Source organism: Panthera pardus, unplaced genomic scaffold, assembly GCF_024362965.1.
Source record: "Panthera pardus isolate Hobbes unplaced genomic scaffold, ASM2436296v1 HiC_scaffold_17, whole genome shotgun sequence".
NCBI classification, from domain to species: Eukaryota; Metazoa; Chordata; class Mammalia; order Carnivora; family Felidae; genus Panthera; species Panthera pardus.
In genome coordinates, this window is record NW_026526732.1 from 34,908,514 (window position 1) to 34,930,876 (window position 22,363).

A 22,363-nucleotide genomic window follows, 5' to 3' on the forward strand; every position below is an offset into this window, starting at 1 on the left:
CTGGTGATGAGTGGGAGACTCAGGATTCTTCTTAAGACAGGAATTAAACTAGGGCAGGTTCATATTCTTCCAGTTTGGCAGATTTAATCTTCCCAGAATTTTATGTGCCTGTGGGTGGCATTTACCAGAGCTCAGTGTGCCCGCAATACTGCTAGATGATGTGGTAATGCTAATGAATAGCTTTAGTTATGTTTTCTTACTAAATTAGTTTTTTCTTTACCTCCTGCATTTCCTCTGCTCAGCCCCTGAAGGTTCCATAAAACCCTTACCCATCATCCCTCATGGTCACATTAGGTCTCACTGCCCCCTGCACCCTGTTCCTGAATTCTAAACAGAGCTCAGTGGCTTTTACTGAAAACATTTATTTTAGTGGGATTTTTGTTTTCTTTTGTTTTCCTTCCAATGTTAGACTTAAAGTACCCACTCCAAGCAGTATTTAACGATTAGAAATGGTCTTTAGTCGCCCATGTTATTTCTCATGTATCTTTCAGGCTACCTGCACTCCCGTGTCTTGGGTTGGGTCAGCTGAGATTTTAAAGCATACTAAGACAACAGGGGCCTTAGATAATCTCATTTAAAGAGGAAAAAATTGCCCTGTAATATTCACATATCCTACTTTGTAACTGATTGCCGAAGACATGTGGTGAAAACATGGATGAATTGTTTCTGAGCTCGGCTAAATTATTTGATTAGGTGGAAATTATCCCCCCCCCCCCCCCCCAATCTACTCAGCAGAGCTGACTTTTAGCACCTGGCTTATAAAAATACTTCCTGGCCTTCAGTATTACAGGTGGAAAATTATGGTATTTGAGGGTCATTTGGAGCTATCCATAAAATTCTACTTTGTAGCCTAAGTGAAGCAGATTTCTTTTTTCTTAGCCAAGTAGTTGTCATTTTGTTGGTACTGTTTTCAGTTGTTTTATTACTATTCTTCAGTATTATTTTGAAATAATGTGTAAATATCCTCTGCCTATTTATGTAGCATTAACACAGGTATCTTTTCCCTTTTAATATTTTCTTCCAATGTTTGTTGGCTTTCTTTTGCTGGCTGGTGAAGGTTGGTTTTATACTTCTACAGCCCCACTGAGATGATTTCTCCATCTTATTTCAATAAATAGTCCCAAAGAAGAGTTTAATAATAATGCCCACATCTCTTCCAGAATATGCCCATGTCTTTGTCTTTAGTTATTATCAAAAGGTTTTTTTTTTCTGACTATGCCTTGTGTCCATGTTTTTATTAACATAGGAAAGTTGATGCTAATATGTATATAAAAGTTTTATGAAGGGCAAGAGGTTTGCCCGTAGGCAATAAGTAAAACCAGTATTGTATTCAGTACTATTCCAATGTTAAATTAAAAAATATTAATGTTGAGGCACCTGGGTGGCTGAGTTGGTTAAGCGTCTGAGTTCAGCTCGGGTCATGATCTCACGGTTCGTGAGTTCAAGCCCTGCATTGCGCTCTGTGCTGAGAGCTCAGAGCCTGGAGCCTCCTTTGGATTCTCTGTCTTCCTCTCTCTCCATCCCTCCCCCACTCACACTCAGTCTCTGAAAAATAAAAATAAACATTAAAAATTTTTTCAAAAAAATATTAATATTCAGGGGCGCATGAATGACTCAGTTGAGCTACCGACTCTTGATTTCAGCTCAGGTCATGATCCCAGGGTTGTGGGCTTCAGCCCTGTGTCAGGCTCTGCACTCACTGTGGAGCCTGCTTAAGATTCTCTCTACCCCAACCCCCCACTTCCCTCTTCCCTCCTGGCTCATACTCGCGCTCTCTCTCTCTCTCTCTCTCTCTCTCTCTCTCAAAAAAAAAAATTAATGTTCATAGTTTGGTATTATATCAACAAATGTTTTGTTAGTTAGCTATATGATGGCAGGCATTATGAATCAATACTCTGTGAACTGGAGGAGGATTTTGGAAAAGTTGTAATTTATTACCTTATAGTCAGAATGAAATCTCTCCTGGATCACAGATTCTGAAGTATATTGTTAAATTTTATATGGAGGGTTGTACGTTGGTGTAAATTTATGTGTTTGTATTAATGTATGTTTAAGGCACTCTGGTAAACTGTAACGATGAAATTCTGGTCTAATAGAAGACTTGATAGGGAGCTTCTGAATGACAAGTCCAAGATCATCAGGGAAGATGGGAAGACTTTTGGTTTTCATTAGTGAATCTTCTTCATTTCACCTCTGGAAATGCGTAGATACCTTGAGAGGAGCACAGCTTTGAAACAGGCAAAACCATTGATTTGTTAAGAGCAATAAAAATATAATGGAGAAAAGGTTGGTGAACACCTGGGAGGCTGATAACTACTGTTGAAACCACGTGACTGCTGTGAAGTAAGAACCAGGTATTAGCAGTGGTGAGGAAGCGGGACTCCATCTCTGGAAAGAGCAGCCTTACTAATGGGCCGGTGAATGGGTTTCAGCCAAACCCGTGAAGACTGTGAGAGACAGAGCAGGTGAAAGGGAGGGATCCCAGGATGGGCTGTGGAGGTGACCTCAAATTATGTTTGCATCTACAGAAATGTTTAGGGAGTGGTGGGGGCGGGGAGGGGGGGACATGAGTGGAGGGGAGCAGATCCAAGTGGTAGAGAGGAAGTGAAGTTCTTTGTGAGAAAGCATTGGTGTACCCCACATGGCCTGAAGCACATTTGGGCTAATGCAGAGGCCCGAGGCCTATGCTGCAGGGCTGTTTGGGCCACAAGTTTAGTGAGGAACTGGAAAATTCCACCCGTACCTGGTGTTGGTGGCATTTATAATCTATCTCATGATGAATGTTTGAGCAGCTTGGTTGAACAGACATCTCTGAGAAGGTGCCCAACATATAGTAGGCACTGAACAAATATTTTAAAATTCATTTGAGAGATTGAGTTGACAGGACGGAAGCAGGGAATGCGAGCTTAACAAAACCTAAGCCAGTGTTTGTTTATGACTTGATATTAGGTGTAATCTAACATGAAATCAGCTCTTTGTTTTGTAACCTCTATTTCCTCACAAGGAAGCCTACTTTCAGACTACACTCAAGAGTGAGAGGCATAAAATAATTACTTAGTAATTGCCTTTTTAAGGTTTCCTGATGACTAATTTCTTTACTGTCTACTTTTCATGTTCCTGTCTTACTCCTTTGTAAGTTTTGTGCCGTTAAATAAAAATCACCTTAGGAATTAAAAGGAAGTTGTTGTGGAGGCAACAATAATTGAACAATTTTAAATTAATAATTGAAGAATTTACAAGCATCTGCTATGGCAAGCAGTTTGCTAAACTCAAGGATACCCAGATGAAAAAAACAAAACACAGGATATTGCCTTAAGGGACACAAAAGGTAGCATCACAGTGCAGGATGTGGTAAGGGCTGTGGGGAACCTGAAGAAGCAGGGAAATGCTTTTATTCCACCCCCCACGGAGAGAGGTATCAAGATATGAAATTGAGTAACAACAACTAGAAAACAGATCCAACTGGAGAGCCTATGGCCAGAGTGCAAAGAAGCTGCTGGTGTCTAATCTCCAGGTGGCTCTACAGCTAACCGGAACAAGGAAAGGAAAGAGTCCCTAAGTAGAAATGTGTCCAACGGAAACACGTATCAGGTGGATGTGAGCCATGGGGATGGATAATTGAATGAAATGTATATGCAAAGCTAAGTTTGATATGCTTTGGGCCATTGTTCCGAGATCTTGACATTTTATGTCAAAGCCCCACAGCAAATCCCTCTACCCTTGTCTTTTGATTTTGGCTTTGAGGCCCTGCGGCTCCCTTTTGGTTACTTGTGCCTCTAAGTGAGGGGGAAGCAGGGCCTCCCGAGAGAAGATTGGGGAGCTCAGGAACCAAGAGAATCTCACTTCTACTCAGAACGAGGGTCTAAAAGTGGAAAGGCTGTAATCCTAGCCCATAATTTCCCCTGTGTGTACCTGCCTGTGTCTGTAGATAGAAACAAAGGACGTTTTTTCCAGTAGACCTTGGTTGCCTCCTGACTTTCCCACGTTTTTGTCCTGTGCCTTCCCTACTTTCTGTCAGACCTGCTGGTGTTAGCTGCCTCTATCCCTGCTCTTTCAGTGTTATTCGCATGTAAGTTGCTTTGCCATAGTTTTCTGTAAAAGTGATAAAGCCGGGTTTTCAAAACCAACTCCTGACAGTGTCTCTGAGGGGGCTGCTCCTCTCAGTATCGCTTAGGCAGTGTTGTGTAAATGGAAGATCATCCGTTCAGTTGCTCATTGATTTGCTGTATGTCAAAATGGGACGGAAGTTCAGTGAAGACTAATGTGCTATACAAATACTGACTTTTATTTTTAAAGAGATAAAATGCTGAAAGAAATAATGCCTAATTTTTACCCGCCCCCCCCCCCCAATGAAAGGGACAGTGTATACGAAGAGGAAAAGTAAATTTACTTGAAATGTGAAATATAACTTCATATATTTTTAGAACTGTAGCAGTTAGGGGCGCACGGGTGACTCAGTTGGATAAGCGTCTGAGTTTGGTTCAGGTCACGATCTCATGGTTCGTGGCCTCAAGCCCCGCGTCGGGCTCTGTGCTGACAGCTCAGGGCCTGGAGCCTGCTTTGGATTCTGTGTCTCCCTCTCTCTCTGCCCCTCCCTGACTCATGCTCTGTCTCTCAAAAATAAATAAATGTTAAAAAAAAACAACAACAACAACCAAAAACTGTAGCAATTGGGTCAAATAGAAGAGATAAGGGATCCCTTTTCCTGGGTTCTCAAAGCTGCCTGGATGTGGGGAGAGGCCGGTGTGGTGGTGCTTTCTCATCTACTTCTTGCTGCCTTCGGCATTGTCCCTGTTCCTTCTTCTTGGATGTCAGCTTCGCTTCTAATAATTACTGCTTTCAGCTAAACAATAGGCTTCCGAGGGGAAAAAAAATGACTTGGGTCATTCGTAGTCTGTGCTCTTCATACTCATTCAAATTCAGTGTATTCTGACGGACGGGGCCATTACAGAGCATTAATAGGGGCACCATCTCATGATGGCAGTGATTACTTCTTTAATGTCACTGCCCAAGTGAAAGAAAAATCCTGTTTTTGGTTTTTTTTTTTTTTTTTTTTTTTTTAACACAGAGATAATATAGGGGGAGAAGCAGAGTGAGTTAAAACCATTTTTGAAAATTTCCAACTTCTTCAAAGAAAGTTTCAAAAACAGGTACATGTGAAGTCATGTCTCAGAGTGACACAAAGAATATTTTAGAAAATGGCTTGGAAAAGATGTCTCATGCATTTTAAAGAGAGATGGTTTGATTGTTAAAAGGTATTTTTCTCTAGATAAGTATACTGGTCATTTAAAAACGTTAATTATAGGCTGTGTCAACATGATCACTTTGGGTTTTGCTATGTGTGGTACAAACTGAGAAAGAGTGTCCGATGCAAAGGAAAAAAGAAAAGTAAATTCTAACCTTTCTAGTCTATTTGGTGTAATAAGACGACTGCAGAAGAAAAGAGGGCACTAATCTTGGTTCCACCATCACTTTGCTGGGTGACTTGAGGGAGAATTTAACCCTGGGGCCTCATTACCTCATTTAGAAAATGATGGGATAGATTTAAATACCTAGGATCCAATACTGTTCTAAAGTTCATGCTTCAATAACTATGGCTTTATCTAAAATATACTTGGTCATTATGTTTGATGGTAAGTTATGCTGTAAGAACCTTTTCTTGGGGGGGGGTGCATTAAAAACAGAACAAGAAGCGAAACAAAAATAAACCATATTCCTCTGTTTTGTATCTCCCAAACTAGTCACTTCTTTTTTTTTAATATTTATTTATTTTGAGAGAGAGTGGGGGGGAGGGGCAGGGAGAGAGAGAGAGAGAGAGAGAGAGAGAGAGGGGAGAGAGAGAATCCTGAGCAGGCTCCACACTGCCAGAGCGGAGCTCAATGCGGGGCTTGAACTCATGAACCGTGAGATCATGACCTGAGCAGAAATCAGGAGTCTGACTCTTAACCGACTGAGCTCCCCCAGGCTCTCCCCAACCTAGTCACTTCTTTCTGTGCATTGAAATGAACGTTGGGATAAGGAACATGAAAGAAAGTATAACTCTTTTGGAGAGGATATTGTAAGAAAACAAACAAATCCGAATCCTAGCATCAGAAGACTTCAAGAAAGCAGACTTTGGGCCACAGAAGTGCCTCTTGGAAGGGGCAGAACAGCAAACAGACTGATGAGTGCAACAACAGGAGTATTGATGTGGGTTGGGGGGGGGGGGTGAGTGGACAGAAAGTAGAGATCAGACCAGGTAGTTAAATATGAGTTCAAAGAAACATCCTAGTTGCAAATAAATTTGCCCTGAGATGGTTGAGGGAGAGGAGAGGTAAGGATGACCAAGGAGTGATAAGGAAAATACACATTTTCAAATACACTGGCCCAAAGGAAAGCATAGAATTCCTGCCCCTTTGTCCATGATAAATAAAAGCAAATGATGAAAGACATTGGCAAGGTAGAGGATTTTAAATGACGTTCTATTCTTTGTCATTGAAATATAAATTAAATATGGGTATATCACTGGAATGAGTCCCAGTTTTGATGAAAGGCTGTGAAACTAAACTAAAATAAACAAAGAAGTAGGTCAAGAGTCACCAGGAAAGCATGGCTGTTTCTTTCAGTAAGGCTTTCTGGAGCGTTGCCCGCAGAATTGAAAAGCGCATTTTGAGACCCATTAGGTGGTGTTTTTGAGAAATACTGGAACAGCGGTTTTCAGAGTGTGGTCCTGGAACACCCGGTGGGGGCAGGGTGGGGTCCCAAGACCCTTTTAGGGGTCTCGGAGATCGTAATTGTTTTCGTAATAACACAAAGATGCTATTGGCCTTTTTCAATCTCATTCTCTCATGAGAACACGGTGAAGTTTCCCAGAGACTACATGATGTGCAATATCACAAAAGATTGAATGCAGAAGCAGATGTGAAAATCCAGATGTCTTCTTTTAAGCCAGACATTAAAGGCAGTTTCAGAAAATGTAAAACAATGCTACTCATCTCACTACTTTTTTTTTTTTTTTGGTATGGACAATAGGGCTTCCCCTCCCCCAGAGTTATTTATGTTAAGATGTCAATTATTCTCATTAAATGAATTAGTATTTTTTCCCAAATTTAATAGCTAATAGGTATATCAATAGATATAACCTATATAGGCAAAAGCTCTTTGGGGGTCCTTGAAAGTTAAGTGTATAAAGGAGTACTGAGACCAGAATGCTCAAGAATGGCCCTCCGAGAGGATAAGTAATTTTTCTAAACATTAGAAGAGGGCAAAGGTGACCTTATTAAACTATGGGAGGGGCAGTTATTTATAGTCAGCAGTTTTACAGTGACCAGTGATACTAAGTTCCACACCCTCTTCATGGTTACCCGGGAGGGATTTCAGGAGGAGAATTCTCCCTTGATAACTCACAACAAAACATTCAAGGTTATTGGTATTCCTCCCATTTTGTAGGTAGGAAATGTTAGGGCTAGATAAGTCATGTGATTTTCCAGAATCCTAGAGGTAGTTATTACCCCCAGTTCCATATATTTGCATGTCATTTCTCTGACTGCATTGGTACTAGAATGAGTCATCAGTCAACTTGCTTTCATTCATCTAGCAGACCACAGCCTGAACGCATGGCACCATCCACCTCCCTGTGAAGAACAAGTTGTGTCAGACCAATTTAACGTTCTTTATGACAAAGTAAATAAGAGGCCTGAATGATCTAATTACATTTGAAATTCACTGACCAGGGGAAAAAACATCACAGAAACATAGCATAAAATATACCTGGGAAAAATAGAACGAAACAAAGCCCCGCTTTTTTTTTTTTTTTCTTAGAAACACAGCATAAGAACATGCTAGCAAGAGGGAAAGAAAGGACATTCCATAAAGCCCCGTAAGGGTCTGTTAAGTTACTATTTGCTGATCATGTTAGCGCCCATGAAAAAAAGACACGGCAACGATGCTGTGACACGTGCGAGAGCATGAGTTTGCAACCAGCTGGAAGCCACTTCTATCAGAGGACACTGTCTAGATCTGTTGGTGGCTTTAGCTGGAAAAAATGAGGAATGTGAGCATTTTTGAAGAGTGGCCCTGGGATGATTGACACATAGGATTCTGGAGGGTAAGTGAGGAAGAACAATTGTTTGCCAGTAAGTCAGGTGGAAGTGATGGGTAGTTGCCTGTGGTACAAACCGTGTGTTCCTTTGATTTTAGCACCATGTGTTACCTTGGGTCTTTTGGAAATATAAAATATTTCTGCTCTGCACTTCATTATGTCTAGCAGATGTTACTTTATGTTCTTGAACCCAGTTTGCACAATGAACATGGTATCAGATAACATAGTCCTGAAAACCAAAGAGAGGAAACGAGTTACCTGGCCTCTTACCAGGACAGTTTTAAGAAGGGCCACACTTTCAGCCATTGTCTGTATGGAGTTCAAATGTAGAGTGTACTAAGAAAAGAAGTGCCATGACGCATTTATTGACATACACTGTAACTTAAAAAATGTTCCCCTACATTTTTAGAGAAAATGTAACCTACCTGGCATGCTAAGAAGGGTAGTCTACCACTGAATGGTTTCCTCCTTCTCTTCCCCATCCTCTAATGTTTAAAAAAGAAAATATTTTCTTCTAACATTTACCAATGATTTGAAAAAAGAAAAAAAACCAAAACTCTGCATTTCATAGGACTCCACATTTTCGAGTTGTGGTAAAAAACATATTCAGCTTTGAATCTTATTAAAGTAAAAATACTGAGTCTATTCATTAGCACTAGGTGATTAGATTTTTGCTTTATGCATGTTTTGAAAGCAGGGCTTGATATAGAAGGTATATTTACGTAACAATGCTGTTGCTCAATGCCCTTGCATTTTTCTGCCCATGCTATCTTAATGGAAATTTACTGGAAAATTCTTGCCAGAATAAATACATTCTTTCAGAAGTGAAAAGCTTAATGTACTTTTAGTTCAACTGCACCTCTTTTCTGTGAGCAGATAAACCAAATTATTTGGCATTAGTCATTACACTTCACACATTCCACAGTATGTATTGTAGTCTCCCGTGGAACTAAGTGGCGCAGGAGATAGGAATAAGGTAGCGGATCTCATATTATAATGAGAGAGAAAACAAAAACAAGGATAGGGCATCTACATATTTGACATGAAACAAACCAAACATGAATTTGGCAGACATCCTGTAAATGATTTTTAACTATCCTGGTAAAGCAGGATTATAGAACAGGACTTGGGGATAGGTTGAGCTGCTGATCACGGAAGTAAAAATTTATTTTTTTTGTTTTTAAGAGAGATAGCTTTCACGTTCACATTTTAATTAAAGAATCAGGAGTGGAGACTCTAAAATGAGAACAGTGAAGGTATGGCCACTGGGGCAAGGAAAGGGGACCAGGATGGGATGCAGGGATGTAAACAGGACCATTAGGGCAGGGAGGGAGGAAGTGCCCCTTGAATTAAGGGGGTGGGGGAGGCAAACAATGGACAATGGAGACTGGAGGAAAGAGGTTCACACAACTATGTCCAGACTTCCTTCTGTTTGGCCCTAGTCCTAATGCCCACCCATCACCGCTCCAGACTTGCTACTGGGGAGATATTCGAGTGATTGTTCATTCATTACTGGCGTTATTAAAATGCATAATCAAGTCAGAACCATCTTCAAAGGCATAAAACTGGCCTGTTAGCATATTACAGTTAACTAGTCCGTTCTATTGTATTTGTTTGTAGCAACAGGAAATTAAGTGTTTTGGCTTTCTAAGAAACCAGTTGGAATTAAACTGCTAGGTAGAATTGATCAGAGTTTAGTGACCGTCTCCCTTATGTACTATTAAATCCTACTGTTGTAAATAATTATAGGAAAGGCCACTTTAAATGTGAAAATATTACCTACTATTAAATAATTTTGTTTTATGGTTCTTTTTAATTTCATATGTGAAGTAAGAAGACCAATGTAGCAAAGTATCACTTCCTAACATTCTCTTGGGAGCTAAAGGAGCAATTTGAAATTAGAATAACAAAACGCTAGTTCACCAATTATTGTTCCCATGTAAATTATATCTTCAAAAAATTTTTGAATATAAAGAGGAAGCACCATACCTTTAAAAACTTCCTTTTTAAAGTAATTAGGGTTTTCCCCCCTGTAGCTCGATATAAAAAATTATAAAACAAAAGTTAGTATTTCTATTATATATGGGATATATATACTTACTTATTATCAGGTCTTTTAATTCACTTTTAATATCAGGTGGGATGTGACTTATAATGAAAAAAATGTAGTTAACTTGGAAGTTATAAAAATACCTTTATTCAATTTATCCTTTTCTTGGTAGATAATATTTGAGATAAATGTTGAAGAGATAACTCCTAGCTATTCAGCATTGCCAATAAATGATTTCCCCCCCCAACAAATAAAGTTTCAGTGTATTTTAAACCACAGATCGGCCAAAGGTACATTTATAAGTGAAATTTGAAAGTGGCTTTCTATAGTAGAATGTAACAGCAAACTTAATATGTCATTCATCTGTTGGCTTTGGTTTCAAAAATAAAAAAGGAAATTCATATGGTATGTCATGTATTACAGATACTTGCTCTATAATGGCTGAGTTTTGTTTGCAGATATAAATAACAAATATGAAATACTGTATAGAATTGAATCTCAATAGCCTGTAGTCAAGATTCAACCTGTTGCTTTCTGAAAAAAAAGTTTTAGGTTAGAAAGGAGTCTTAAAATAATTTACATGAAATGGAAATGGAAAAATGGTTTATTCTGTCGTTGTTTGTTCTTTGCATACTTTTTCATAGAGAATGAAACTCTTTGTTCGTGCTACAGGCATATTAAAATTACTGGAATCTCAAGGTAAATAGCTTCAAAATATATATCTCTTTGGTTTTACTAAGGGGAACTTAAAGAGTTTCAAAATTCTTCAGTCAGTGCTCTGATGTTTTAGAAATTATACTACTTCCTCATCTGTTAAAATGAACCATGTTTTCTTTTGAATTTATAGTCGCAAATATGGCCAGTACACTATGAACCAGGAAGTCACCAAAGTTTCGGAAAAACCTCCATATGACCGATCAAGTTCTCAGGATTCTTTGGATGAACTATCTATGGAGGACTATTGGACCGAACTAGAAAATATCAAGAAATCTAGTGAGAACAGACAAGATCAAGAGGTGGTGGTCGTCAAAGAGCCTGATGGTAATGACTAACTGAATAAAACTCTTGTTTGTATATGTATTTATGAGAGATGAATACAGGAGAATGTAGAGGAGAATAACAACAGCAACAAAAATTAAAGCTAGGACAGCCAAAATAAGATAATGCCAGTTGGCCTTTCAACTTGAAAAATTACTTGTTTGTAGCAGATTTATGGATGCAGCTGCCAAATTTAAATGGCAAGAGCACATTCACTTAGTCTGAGATATGGCTGGAATCTTGTTGACTAGGCTTACGGCATCAGACATTCCTGGGGTTAGACTTGATCTTTGGAAGGATCTAAACTTCCTTTCTCTGATATTTTAGCTACACGGTCCTTTTTTCTCTAGTGAGATTAGATGCTTGTGGAAAGCTCACTATTTGCAGTGATCCTGTTTTTCCATTGGTCAGTCAGCTTGAGCTATTTTGATGTTCTTTATTTTATTGATTCACAATTTTCCATATTCTACCTTGGACACGCTTGCTGTAGTTTTGCCTTTTGGAAGAGCAGAACAAGCCTGTTCTGTTTTTACAGGATAGCCTTTCAAATAATTGAGGATGATTATCTTGTACCTCACCAAGTCCTTCTAGAAGGAAAAAAAAAAAAAAAAGATTTACATACACCAATCCTTCAGGTGGTTTTCAGACCTTTCTCCATGTCGGTCATCTTATCTTTCAAAGTATAGTACACCCGATTGGATATAATGCTGCAGGCTTAGCCAACTAACCTGAGGGTATGGGTTTGACAATGTATGATGGCATTGGTGCTTTTAGCTTCCATATTGGCTTCTTTCTTTTGTTGGTTTGTAATTTCTCTCCACTTTCTTTCCAGCCATGTTTCCCATAATCTCCGCTCCTATATTTGCTATTCTAGAAGAAACATATACTTTTTTTTCCTCTTAAAATTCATGCTGTTTCTTTCAATCTCATGGAATCAAGCAGTCACCAAGGTTTTGATGACCAGTTCTGGCATCTTTTATAATAGCTCTCTTTCTATGCCTTGTGCCATCCATAAGTTTGTAAGTTTGTTTTTGGGGTGTCAATTGATGCGGGTGCCAAAAAAGTAAGAGACAGTTAGTGCCTTCTGACCCACAGTGATCTCCTTTTCAACAGGATTTCTTAAGTCAGTGACTTAGCACTGAGTTGTTTAAGCAGCTGAATCTACCTACAGAGGTTTTTCTTTCCCCTTTGCTGTAACATTGCTTGGAAAACCTACCAATAATACTTTAAAAAGAAAAATTGGAGATTTTTCTTTTGTTTTTTTAACGTTAGTTTATTTTTGAAGGAAAGAGGCACAGAGCATGAGCGGGGGAGGGGTAGAGAGAGAGGGAGACACAGAATCTGAAGCAGTCTCCAGGCTCTGAGCTGTCAGAACAGAGCCCAAGGCGGGGCTCAAACTCACAGACCGAGAGATCATGAACTGAGCTAAAGTTGGACGCTTAACTGACTGAGCCACCCAGGCGCCCCTGGAGATTTTTCTTAATTTAACATTTCTCAGATTTGTAAAATGATAATCAACTCATTTTTGTTTTTGTTTTTGTTTTTGTTTGGGCTCTCTTTCATTTTACTCTCATTCTTTCTCACTTCACCAGTAAGGTTGAGCTTATTTATGATAATCAGTGGATCCCCCAACCTTTCTGTCTCCGTGTTTCAAGATGGAAGCAGCATACCAGTGGTCTGCTGAATAAGGAGAAAATATTCCACAGAAAATAGTAGTCAAGCCTGATATGTAGCTGTGTGTCATTATCTATTTCGTAAATTTCCAAGATGAAAATGAATTTGCAGGTAGTTGTTCATAAGGTGATCATGAAGAATTGAGAATGTTTCTACATGCCCATGCCTTTTCTTTAACTTTAAACTGTTTTGACTTTTACCTCTAACTTTTAATGGACCAAGTGACACTGTATTTGAATCTTGTTTACTTATCATGTCGAGACCAGCTTTTTTCCCCTGCCAAATTGTTTTTATACATGTATACTGAGTTCTGCATTAATGGCATTAATAATAATGGCTGGCTTTTTATGTCAGTGAACAGTTTTTATTGCCTGGCAATACGGAATACCTGGCACTACATTCTGTTTCTTGAAACCAAGGATGTTGACACTTGATTTCTACCCTCAAGGAGTTCATAGGATGTAGAAGGGTAGATGGGCTATCATAGAGCTTTGCAAAGCTCTTCCCATGTAGCTAGTATTCTCTCATTTGGTTATGAGGCAGCCAGGACTGCTGTGCTTTAGGTGACAGATGAGAAAACAGAGTTGACTTGAAGCTATGTGACTTGTCCAAAGGGATGTGGCTACCAAGGTGGAGAAATGGAGTGTAGATGAAGGTCTTTCGTCTCTCAAGTCATTGGTCTTTCATTTTCCTCTATAAACTTAGCCCTGGGAGGGAATCTATTCTACTTCTCTTTCTGTTTTTTTTTTTTTTTTTTTTTTAATTTTTATATATCTTAATACTGTTTACTTTCTGCTTTCAGCGTTTTGAATTGATTATTAGGTAAAATTAGTTTCCTATCATCTTTTTTATCCCCTTAAAATAGTGTTTCTTTTTTAATTTGCCAAAAAAAAAAATCTGATGTGCTTACTAGGGGGATTAAAACCTTAAATTTAAAATTGCTTAGTTCCTGATGTCTGGATGCTCTCCTTCTTTGCTATACTCCATGTCAGCTACAGTGAACAGAAAAAAACCAGCCTTTCCATCAATTAGTGTTGGACTCTGGGGCAGTGCTGAATTTAAGCCAAGAAACGGGCTTTAATGGATATCCCCAGCATTGCCTTCCTTCTGTAACTTGATGGAAGTAAGTTATCTTTTCATTGCTTGCTCATCTCTGGAAAGAGAACAGTATTATCCTCCTCTGGTTAATCTGCAGAGAAGTGATAGAGGTTAATCACATGTGAAGTCATTTAAAATTTTTAATTGAGTATATATGAAATGGATCTAAAATTTGATATCTTTGTGGCTGAAGTTGATGGCAGTTGTCCAAGTTTCAGATAATGATTCTTAGTGCTGTGGTTTGATTTCGGTGGAAGAATGTCAGTAAGCGTGTTTGAAGAGCTTAAAAAATGTAAAAGTTATCATATTTTGTGACCTTAAATGCCTTTTTTCTCTACCATCTTAGAGGGAGAACTGGAAGAAGAGTGGCTTAAGGAGGCTGGTTTATCCAATCTCTTTGGAGAGTCGGCTGGAGATCCCCAAGAAAGCATGGTATTTTTGTCAACACTGACCCGGACCCAGGCAGCAGCTGTTCAAAAACGGGTAGAGACGGTCTCCCAGACCTTGAGGAAAAAAAACAAACAGTACCAGATTCCTGACGTCAGAGACATATTTGCTCAACAGACAGAGTCCAAAGAAAAAGTAGGTTTTCTTTTTTGATGTTAAAACAAAGGAATAATTGCTTTGAATTGACTGACCCAATCCAGTTTCATTCAAATCATTAAAAACTTAGGGACTGCGTATATGCTAGGCAAGAAGGCTCTGTGCTGGCAGTGATCAAGAGAGACCTGGTCCTTGTCCTTCTAGGAGTCACACTGCTGGGGCAGAAAATTGTAAACAAGTTAACATTCAGTGCGATAATCCTTGTGTTAGGTGTCCTTGCAGCATCAGGAATAGCCCTGACCCCTCAGACAATGTGACTGCCAATTGTTACTTACAGAAAAGCAGGAGGTAAGGGATTCTTCCTTATCTATTAACTCTTGTAGGAATATGTGCTTTTCCCCAGCCTCATTTGGGGATGAATTGAAGTGGAGGGTGAGGGAGCTAACTGCAGTGTGATTAGAAAGCAGGACCCCTGAAACATGAAATAACTTCCTCTTTGTATCTAGTGCTTAGCACAATGCCCAGCACACAAAAGATTTGAGTAAATGTCTGTCAAGCTGATGAATTTATTATGGAAGCTGTTGGAATCTGGGTGAGAATGTGGGACTGATGAATGAAGAGCTATCAGGGGAGGCATGGAGACCGTGAGAGACCATGAGAGACCTCTGTGGCCTCGAGCAGCAGCCCATTGGGGGGCTGTTTTTCACTCATCCAGGAGGACCTAAGGAGCTTGCACAAGTGACAAATTAATATCATCTATTCCTTAATCAGGAAAATGTTGCTTTAAAAAAGAAAAAAAGTCACCTGAGCTAAATGATGTTCTTAGGGTTAAAGTTGATTTACACTCTGGATTATTTTTAGGTGTCACCGAATAGTCCTGGTCTCAGAAGACCCAGGGGGGTTGTCGGAACGAAGACACACGAAAGGAATCTCGAACACTGACGATAATAGTGATAATTGCTCTCACCACTGCTGAACACTTACTGTGCTAACTACTTTCCTTCTTTCATTTAATCCTTACAGCTGTCCTGTGAGTGAGGTACTACCATTTCCATTCCGTGGCTGAGGCTCATAGGCTTTAAGTAACTTGCTCAACGCCCCGTAGATAGTAAACCCAAATTAGTGTGACTTCGAAGTGTATGTGCTTTTAACCGCTACGTATCCTGCTGTATTTGGGTTTCCGTATATGATTCTGTTATCAAGTAACCCGAACATGAGATTCTATTTATACTACAAATAAAGGGTAAAAAAAAAAAAAAAATCCTACGATTCTAAACAAAAACAGGTACCTTGTAGTTATGGTATCTTTCTGTCACGTAGAGAGGTTTTTTTGTTTGTTTTGTTTTGTTTTTTTTTTGTTTCGCTTTTTGTAGACATTTTATTCTCCCAAGACATCCTTAACAGTTCCGATTGTTACTCTATTCGCCTGGACAATTGTGGATCAAATCCAGTCTGTTTGGTAGGAGTTTTGGGGGCACTGGATTGTTCCAGGCAGGTCCCTTGCTGCTGTGAGGCAGTTAAACACTTGCTTACCACCCACTGGTTATTTGGGACAGCCACTGGAGTTGAAGGACTGGACTAGGTTTCCAGCTGTAGGAAAATGAGTGGTAAGGAAATATGGTATTATGATATTTCCTTCCCAACTAAAGAACCCTCCCTAAGGGAGTTAAGAGGAAATAAAAAGGGGAGGGGGAAAGAATGGATTCTAAGCAAAATATATGTTCTGTGGGATTCCTGCCAGTCTCCAAGAGGATGTTGCTACTTGGTGCTGGAAGCAGCATTTTCCCAGCAAATTCCTGGTAATATCGAAGCCACATGGTTTGAGTCCATAGTAATTGGTGGGTTGTATCATCTGATGGCATCATTAAGAGAGAAATAGCACAAGTAAATTTAAATAATGTTAACTTGCTTACACGGCATGCCTTTAATTGGAACACTGCCACCCATTGGAAATATGTCCCCCCTTCCTCAAGGAAACATGGCCCCGCCATCTTCACTTGCAATTCTTCTGTTCTCCTAGAAGTACAAATTCAGCCCTTCCATTTTCAATGCTTCCTCATGAAGCCCTTGCTGACACTAGGAAATAGAATACCATCTGCACTGTTATCTTCACTTGCTAAGGAAAACAATTCTGACCACATGCTCCAAAATATGTGTTCATATGTAAGATTAGAATTATTCGCTGTGTTCATTGTGCTGTGGAGGGCCAACCTTCTGTAGGCTTGTCGGCGAAGAAAGGAGGAGGGTATTTGCTCTATCCTGAGGGGGATTGGAGTAGCGTCGTGACCCTTGTAGCCCTTGTGCGCTAGGCACTATACACTGTCCTGAGTGCCTCTGACCTCTAAGAGGTGCACCAGTGGCTGCTATGTATCTGCCCTAGTGCTTTTCTAGACTCTTCTTAGATAGCAGGTGAAGGGGAGAAGATCTTCGTGGCTATCAGCCTGGGGCGAAATGTGTTTGAGAGGACTACAAAGGCTACCTTATTTGAACAGAGATGCAAATCAACAGAATGGTTATTTTAAAAATGATTCGTTCAGATACACCTTTGTGTATGATTGATCTAGACTCTCCTCCTGATTCCTGAATTCCTTCTGAAGCTTTATTTTTCTTTTTTAATTTTTTTTTAACGTTTATTTATTTTTGAGACAGAGAGAGAGCATGAACAGGGGAGGGTCAGAGAGAGGGAGACACAGAATCTGAAACAGGCTCCAGGCTCTGAGCTGTCAGCACAGAGCCCGACACGGGGCTCGAACTCACGGACCGTGAGATCATGACCTGAGCCGAGGTCGGCCACTTAACCGACTGAGCCACCCAGGCGCCCCCCTTCTGAAGCTTTAATTGGAAGGAAGAAGTAGTACTCCCTGCCCACACTTCCTGGTGAAGGGAGCCAACCATGTTCGACGGTGTCTATAAACCCTCGGAGGACTACAGCCTTCTGGCGTCACTGCCCTAATCCCTACGAAAAACCATTCCTTTGACTATCTGAGCTCGTATTATATTTAGTTTCGGTAATTTAGTTTTAATTTACCTCACATTTATTACTAGCTTTTTTTTTTTTTTTAATTTGAAGAATTTCTATTGTTACCTACATGTCAACTTGTAATTTTGTTTTCTAACAGCGTTATCAGAATATAATTCATACACCATCTAATTCATCCTTTTAAAGTCTACAATTCAGTGATTTTTGGGATATTCACAGATTTACAACCATCACCGCAGTCATTTATAACACATTTTCATTATCCCCCAAAGAAAGCCCATTTAACAATCATTCCTATATTCCCCTCCTTACCCCTAAGCAACCACTAATCTACTTGTGTCTCTATGATTTGCCTTTTCTGGACATTTCTTAGGTAAGGAATCATAGCTTGTAACTGGTTCCTTTTACTTATTCAGGGTTCATTCACGTTGTAGCCTGTATCTGTACTCGAGTTCTTTTTTTTTTTTTTTTTTTTAATTTTTTTTTTTTAACGTTTATTTATTTTTGAGACAGAGAGAGACAGAGCATGAACGGGGGAGGGTCAGAGAGAGAGGGAGACACAGAATCTGAAACAGGCTCCAGGCTCTGAGCCGTCAGCACAGAGCCCGACACAGGGCTCGAACTCACGGACCGCGAGATCATGACCTGAGCCGAAGTAGGCCGCTTAACCGACTGAGCCACCCAGGCGCCCCTCAAGTTCTTTTTATTGCTGAATTATATTTCATTGTGTGGATGGATCACACATTGTTTATCTACTCCTCTGTCACTGGATATTATCAGCTTTTTTTTTTTTCGTTATGAGTTTGCCTTTTCCCTTCAACTAAGTAGTGGTGTGCTTGATGACAAGGAGGCTCTTCGTGTTTTTCATATTCCCTATGGGGTTTAGTATTGTGTCTTACAAGTTGGTAAGTGGGTAATCAAATATTTGTCGGATGATTGCTTGTTGATTGTAACTGCAGTACTTTTTTTCTGTGGTGGTTGTAGTTCTGAATATGTTTCCTATACTCGAAAGGTTAGTGATGGAATTATTTACAATACCATTTCTCTGGTTGTGAGTTGGAGATGACTAAATGGCCCACTTTCTATCTTTAGGCTCCAGATGGCACTGAATCACAGTCAGTCAGAACAAATGAAAACAAATATCAAGGAAAAGATGGTATGTTGGACCTGTTCTCTTGTATTTTCCTATTGATTAGCATAACAAACAGATATAACCTTTTAAAATACTCACCTTCAAATTCTAGTAAACAAATTTTATTAAAATGCTAATATATAAAGTGCCCAAGTATATAATTACATAAGGCTGAGAATATAGCGCCCGTTGATTTTTTTTTTTAAAAAATTTTAGTGTATCTCTGTTCTACATCTCTGTGCATAATCCGTTTTCCTGAATGCTTACCATGTGCCAGATACCTTGTGAAGATGTTTACCTAATTTATTATTCTCAAGAGCTTTGTGTAGTGGGTACTGTTCTTGACCCATTTTACAGATGACAGAACTGATGTTTGCAAATGTGAAGTCACTTTCCCAAGGCCATACGCCTAGTCAGTGGAGCCAATGAACTTGGGGCCCTGTTCTGAAATCATAAATTCTTAATTCATAAATGAATTCCTTTTCAGAAAGTTTATAAAGACTTAAAAGTTAGAATTTTGGGGGGCAATTCATTATAATTCTCTCCTATTCCTACTTTTTCTCTTCTATACCTGTTATTTCAGAAATGGATTACAATTCCATGGCATGGATGAAAATAAATAGTAAGCTTCATTGGCGCTTAATCAGGGAAGAATTTATAGCTTTTTTCACTTATTTGCAAAAAGAAAAAAAATATTCTAAATTAAGCTTAAAAATTTAATCCTTACTGTGTTGTTTAAAAACTTTAACAGAGGTGGTCTGTGGCTGCCAGATTCCAGCCCAGGGACTTATCCTTTTGTCTTGTTTATGTTTTTAAGAGTGTTAATGCCACTAATAGTGTTGTATTTGGACTGGAAGCAGTAGGGGAGGAGTATCAGGTAGACTGTGGAGGACTGGGAAGTGTTCCCGACCTCATCACAATCAGGTCAGTTCCAGATTATAAGGGGTATTTTGGAGTCTTGGAACAGCCAGTATCTCCATTTTTCTTTCCGTACTTTTCTCAGAACTTCTGTCCTGTGCCCCTGCCTTTCAAAATAAATGAATAGGTAAATAAGTGTGTGCGTGTGAGTGTGGATGGACACATACATGTCTATATATTTGTATCTGTAAAAGCACTTGCTGTTATGTGGAAATTTCTTCGGTTCTATTTTTTTTTAAAAATCAGAATGATATTACTAAGTGTTTCCCCAAGTCTGTGTTCCAGTAAACACTGAAAGGGCATGCAAGCTAGAAATAGCTGGTGCTGGCCTGTCAGGGCGCTAGGTCATTGAGAGAGACAGATGAACCTTTTAGGCCAGTGCTGAGGATGCTTTGGGGAAGGCGGACTGGCCGTTGCTCAATGAACACTGAGGAAAACATTGTTTTTTCTTGATGGGTTCCCCCCTCACCAGAGGTGGTGATGTAGGCTATATAAACAGAAGTTCTGGAGGGCAAGTTCATTATATGAGTACTTCCCACCTCGCTTGCAGCAGCTGAGTAAAATGTGACCGACTTGCCTGAATTACAACTACTTTCGCTGGAATAGAGCCTCTGATCAGAATAATAAGACTATATGTGTAATGTCATACGTGTAGCACCGTGTCACTGAGTATGTACCACTCCACCTGTTGTGAGCAATGCCACATTCTTTCGATAGACAGTAAATTAACCAGTTTTATGTAAACCTTGAAAGGTTCAGAATGAAATGCATGGAAAACATTGTCTGGAGTGTGAAAGTGGACCTCTTTCTGTTTGAAATCTGAAGGTGTGAGTGACATTTTCTATTTTAAATGTTTTCCCATACTTGGGCTTTTCTTGATGTTCAATGAAAGATATTTATCCGAAATGAAAAAGTCATAAAGTCTTAATGTTGCAAGAGTTGTCTCATTTCAAATTAATCTGCTAATTATTATTCTTTTCATCAAATTATACAAGGCCCGTTGTTTTTATACATACACTTAGAAATTTTAATAATATCCAAATAACTTTAAAACTTTCATGTTAATATGCATATTTACTTATTTTCTCTTGATGACCATGCAGGAAGGAAAAGTCTCTTTAAAAATAAAGGCACTTTGGGATATTTTGAACAATTGAAAAACTTGAAGGAGTTTTGTCAAATATTTATAAGCCAGTGCTATTGTTCACTTTAACAACCAAAGGAGAATAAGGAAATTATACTATTTACACTTTAGGACTTTAAGAGTCAAAAGGTTTATCTCTGAATTCTCTGTTAACTTTTCTAAGAGTAAGTCATTGATTCATAGATGCTTTTAACTAGCTGGTTAACTATCCATTTCTTGTAGCGATGTCTCTCTGTCACCCCGAAACTGTTTCTCCTACTGTCTACCATAACTTGATCTACTGTTTGATCTCTTAGGCTTTTATATTCATTTCTTTTATTTTTGCCACATTTTGGAGCAAATTCATATATTTTAAATATATTGCAATTTAATTATAATTTCTCTCCTCAGTTTTGAAATCAGAGAACATTGTGTGTGTGTGTGTGTGTGTGTGTGTGTGTGTATGAGGCAGTGGTGTTCATTGTAACTCTTACATGGGGGTGGTGAGGAGAAAAAAAAGGGGGGTAGCTTTAAAATTCTTGTCTGTACACACTCTGCTTCTGGAAAGGTAGCTTCTAATTTAAGAAAATGGCTAATCATTTTTTTTCCCCCCTCTCCGAATGGTTTCCTAGGAAACCAATATACATATTCACAGTAAAACATGTAACAGTGTAAACCAGCGGGAGAAGAAAACTAAAATTGTACTTTGGCCATTTCAGTTAATACTTTAAAAATTAATTGTAAAAAGGTCTAGTTATTCTAATTAAAAAATTGTCACAAGCTGTTGGAACGACAACACAAATAATACGTAAATGTGCCATAGGTAGCAGCAGATAATTACCATCGAAGAGCTTCAAATTTATTCTTAGTTTTGGAATTGGCCTAGGGCAGTGTTTACTGCCTTTTTTTAACTGGGAGATGCTACCACGTTCACCTCTGTAGTTTGCAAGGCCCAGTGCAAACTGAAGATGTGACTTCTGGTTCAGATTCCAAGGCAGTAACAGTAGAGCATTAAACCCAGCAGGGGGCGCGTCTGAACACAGAGTCCTGTGACTATGGATCACACTCCTAGAAGCCTCCCCCGCTTATCAAACAGAAGTAATGAGGCTAGATTCGTGTTTATTCCTAATTTTCCATTGGGTGAAGCAAACTTTTTTTTTTAATTTAAATGACTACAAATAGAGTTTTCTGAAGGCAGTAGTTTTAATAACAGGCATCATATGTAAGTGGCATGCCTTTGTTAAAATTTTAAATCAACTTTACCTTCTGTTGCCTTGTGGTGTTAATATATAAGCATGTAAATGCAGCGTGTAAGTTTATTTTGTAATTCAGAGCTGTCTGCTATGAATTAAAAGTCTGCAATGAAAAAAATAACAGTAATCCTGTCATTGGTTCCAAGGTTTTTATAATGTGAGTTGTGTTTAAACCAAAAACTTACCAAATAATCTAATTTAGAACTATCTTCCCCAAAGCTTTGAAGCTGGTGTTTTCAGCAAAGAGGTTTTCGAATGTAAATTCTTTCCTAGAGGATTAACAACAGATAAAAAAAATTGTTAAACTATTCTACACCCTGGAAATGTTGATACAAATATCCAGAATTTTTTTTGACAGGGTTTATAGTTGTGAGAACCTTCCTAGTCTTTGATATAATTGGGTGCAAAATCTGTTAGTTCATGTACCAGGTACTTCTAGAGCTGACTCCCACTGTGGTAAGTTTTTGGTACCAA

General features: G+C 39.0%; 1 protein-coding gene across 5 annotated transcripts in view; it reads left to right on the plus strand.

Annotated features, from left to right (window-relative positions):
• Positions 1-22,363, plus strand: part of ARHGAP18 (Rho GTPase activating protein 18) — a 194,820-nt gene that overhangs the window by 124,061 nt on the left and 48,396 nt on the right. For all 5 annotated transcript variants that reach the window (XM_053904497.1, XM_053904498.1, XM_053904499.1 and 2 more), the window contains 3 exons: positions 10,978-11,171; positions 14,287-14,522; positions 18,556-18,619. In XM_053904497.1, coding sequence (XP_053760472.1) covers positions 10,978-11,171; positions 14,287-14,522; positions 18,556-18,619 — 494 coding nt within the window. The remainder of the gene's footprint in view (positions 1-10,977; positions 11,172-14,286; positions 14,523-18,555; positions 18,620-22,363) is intronic.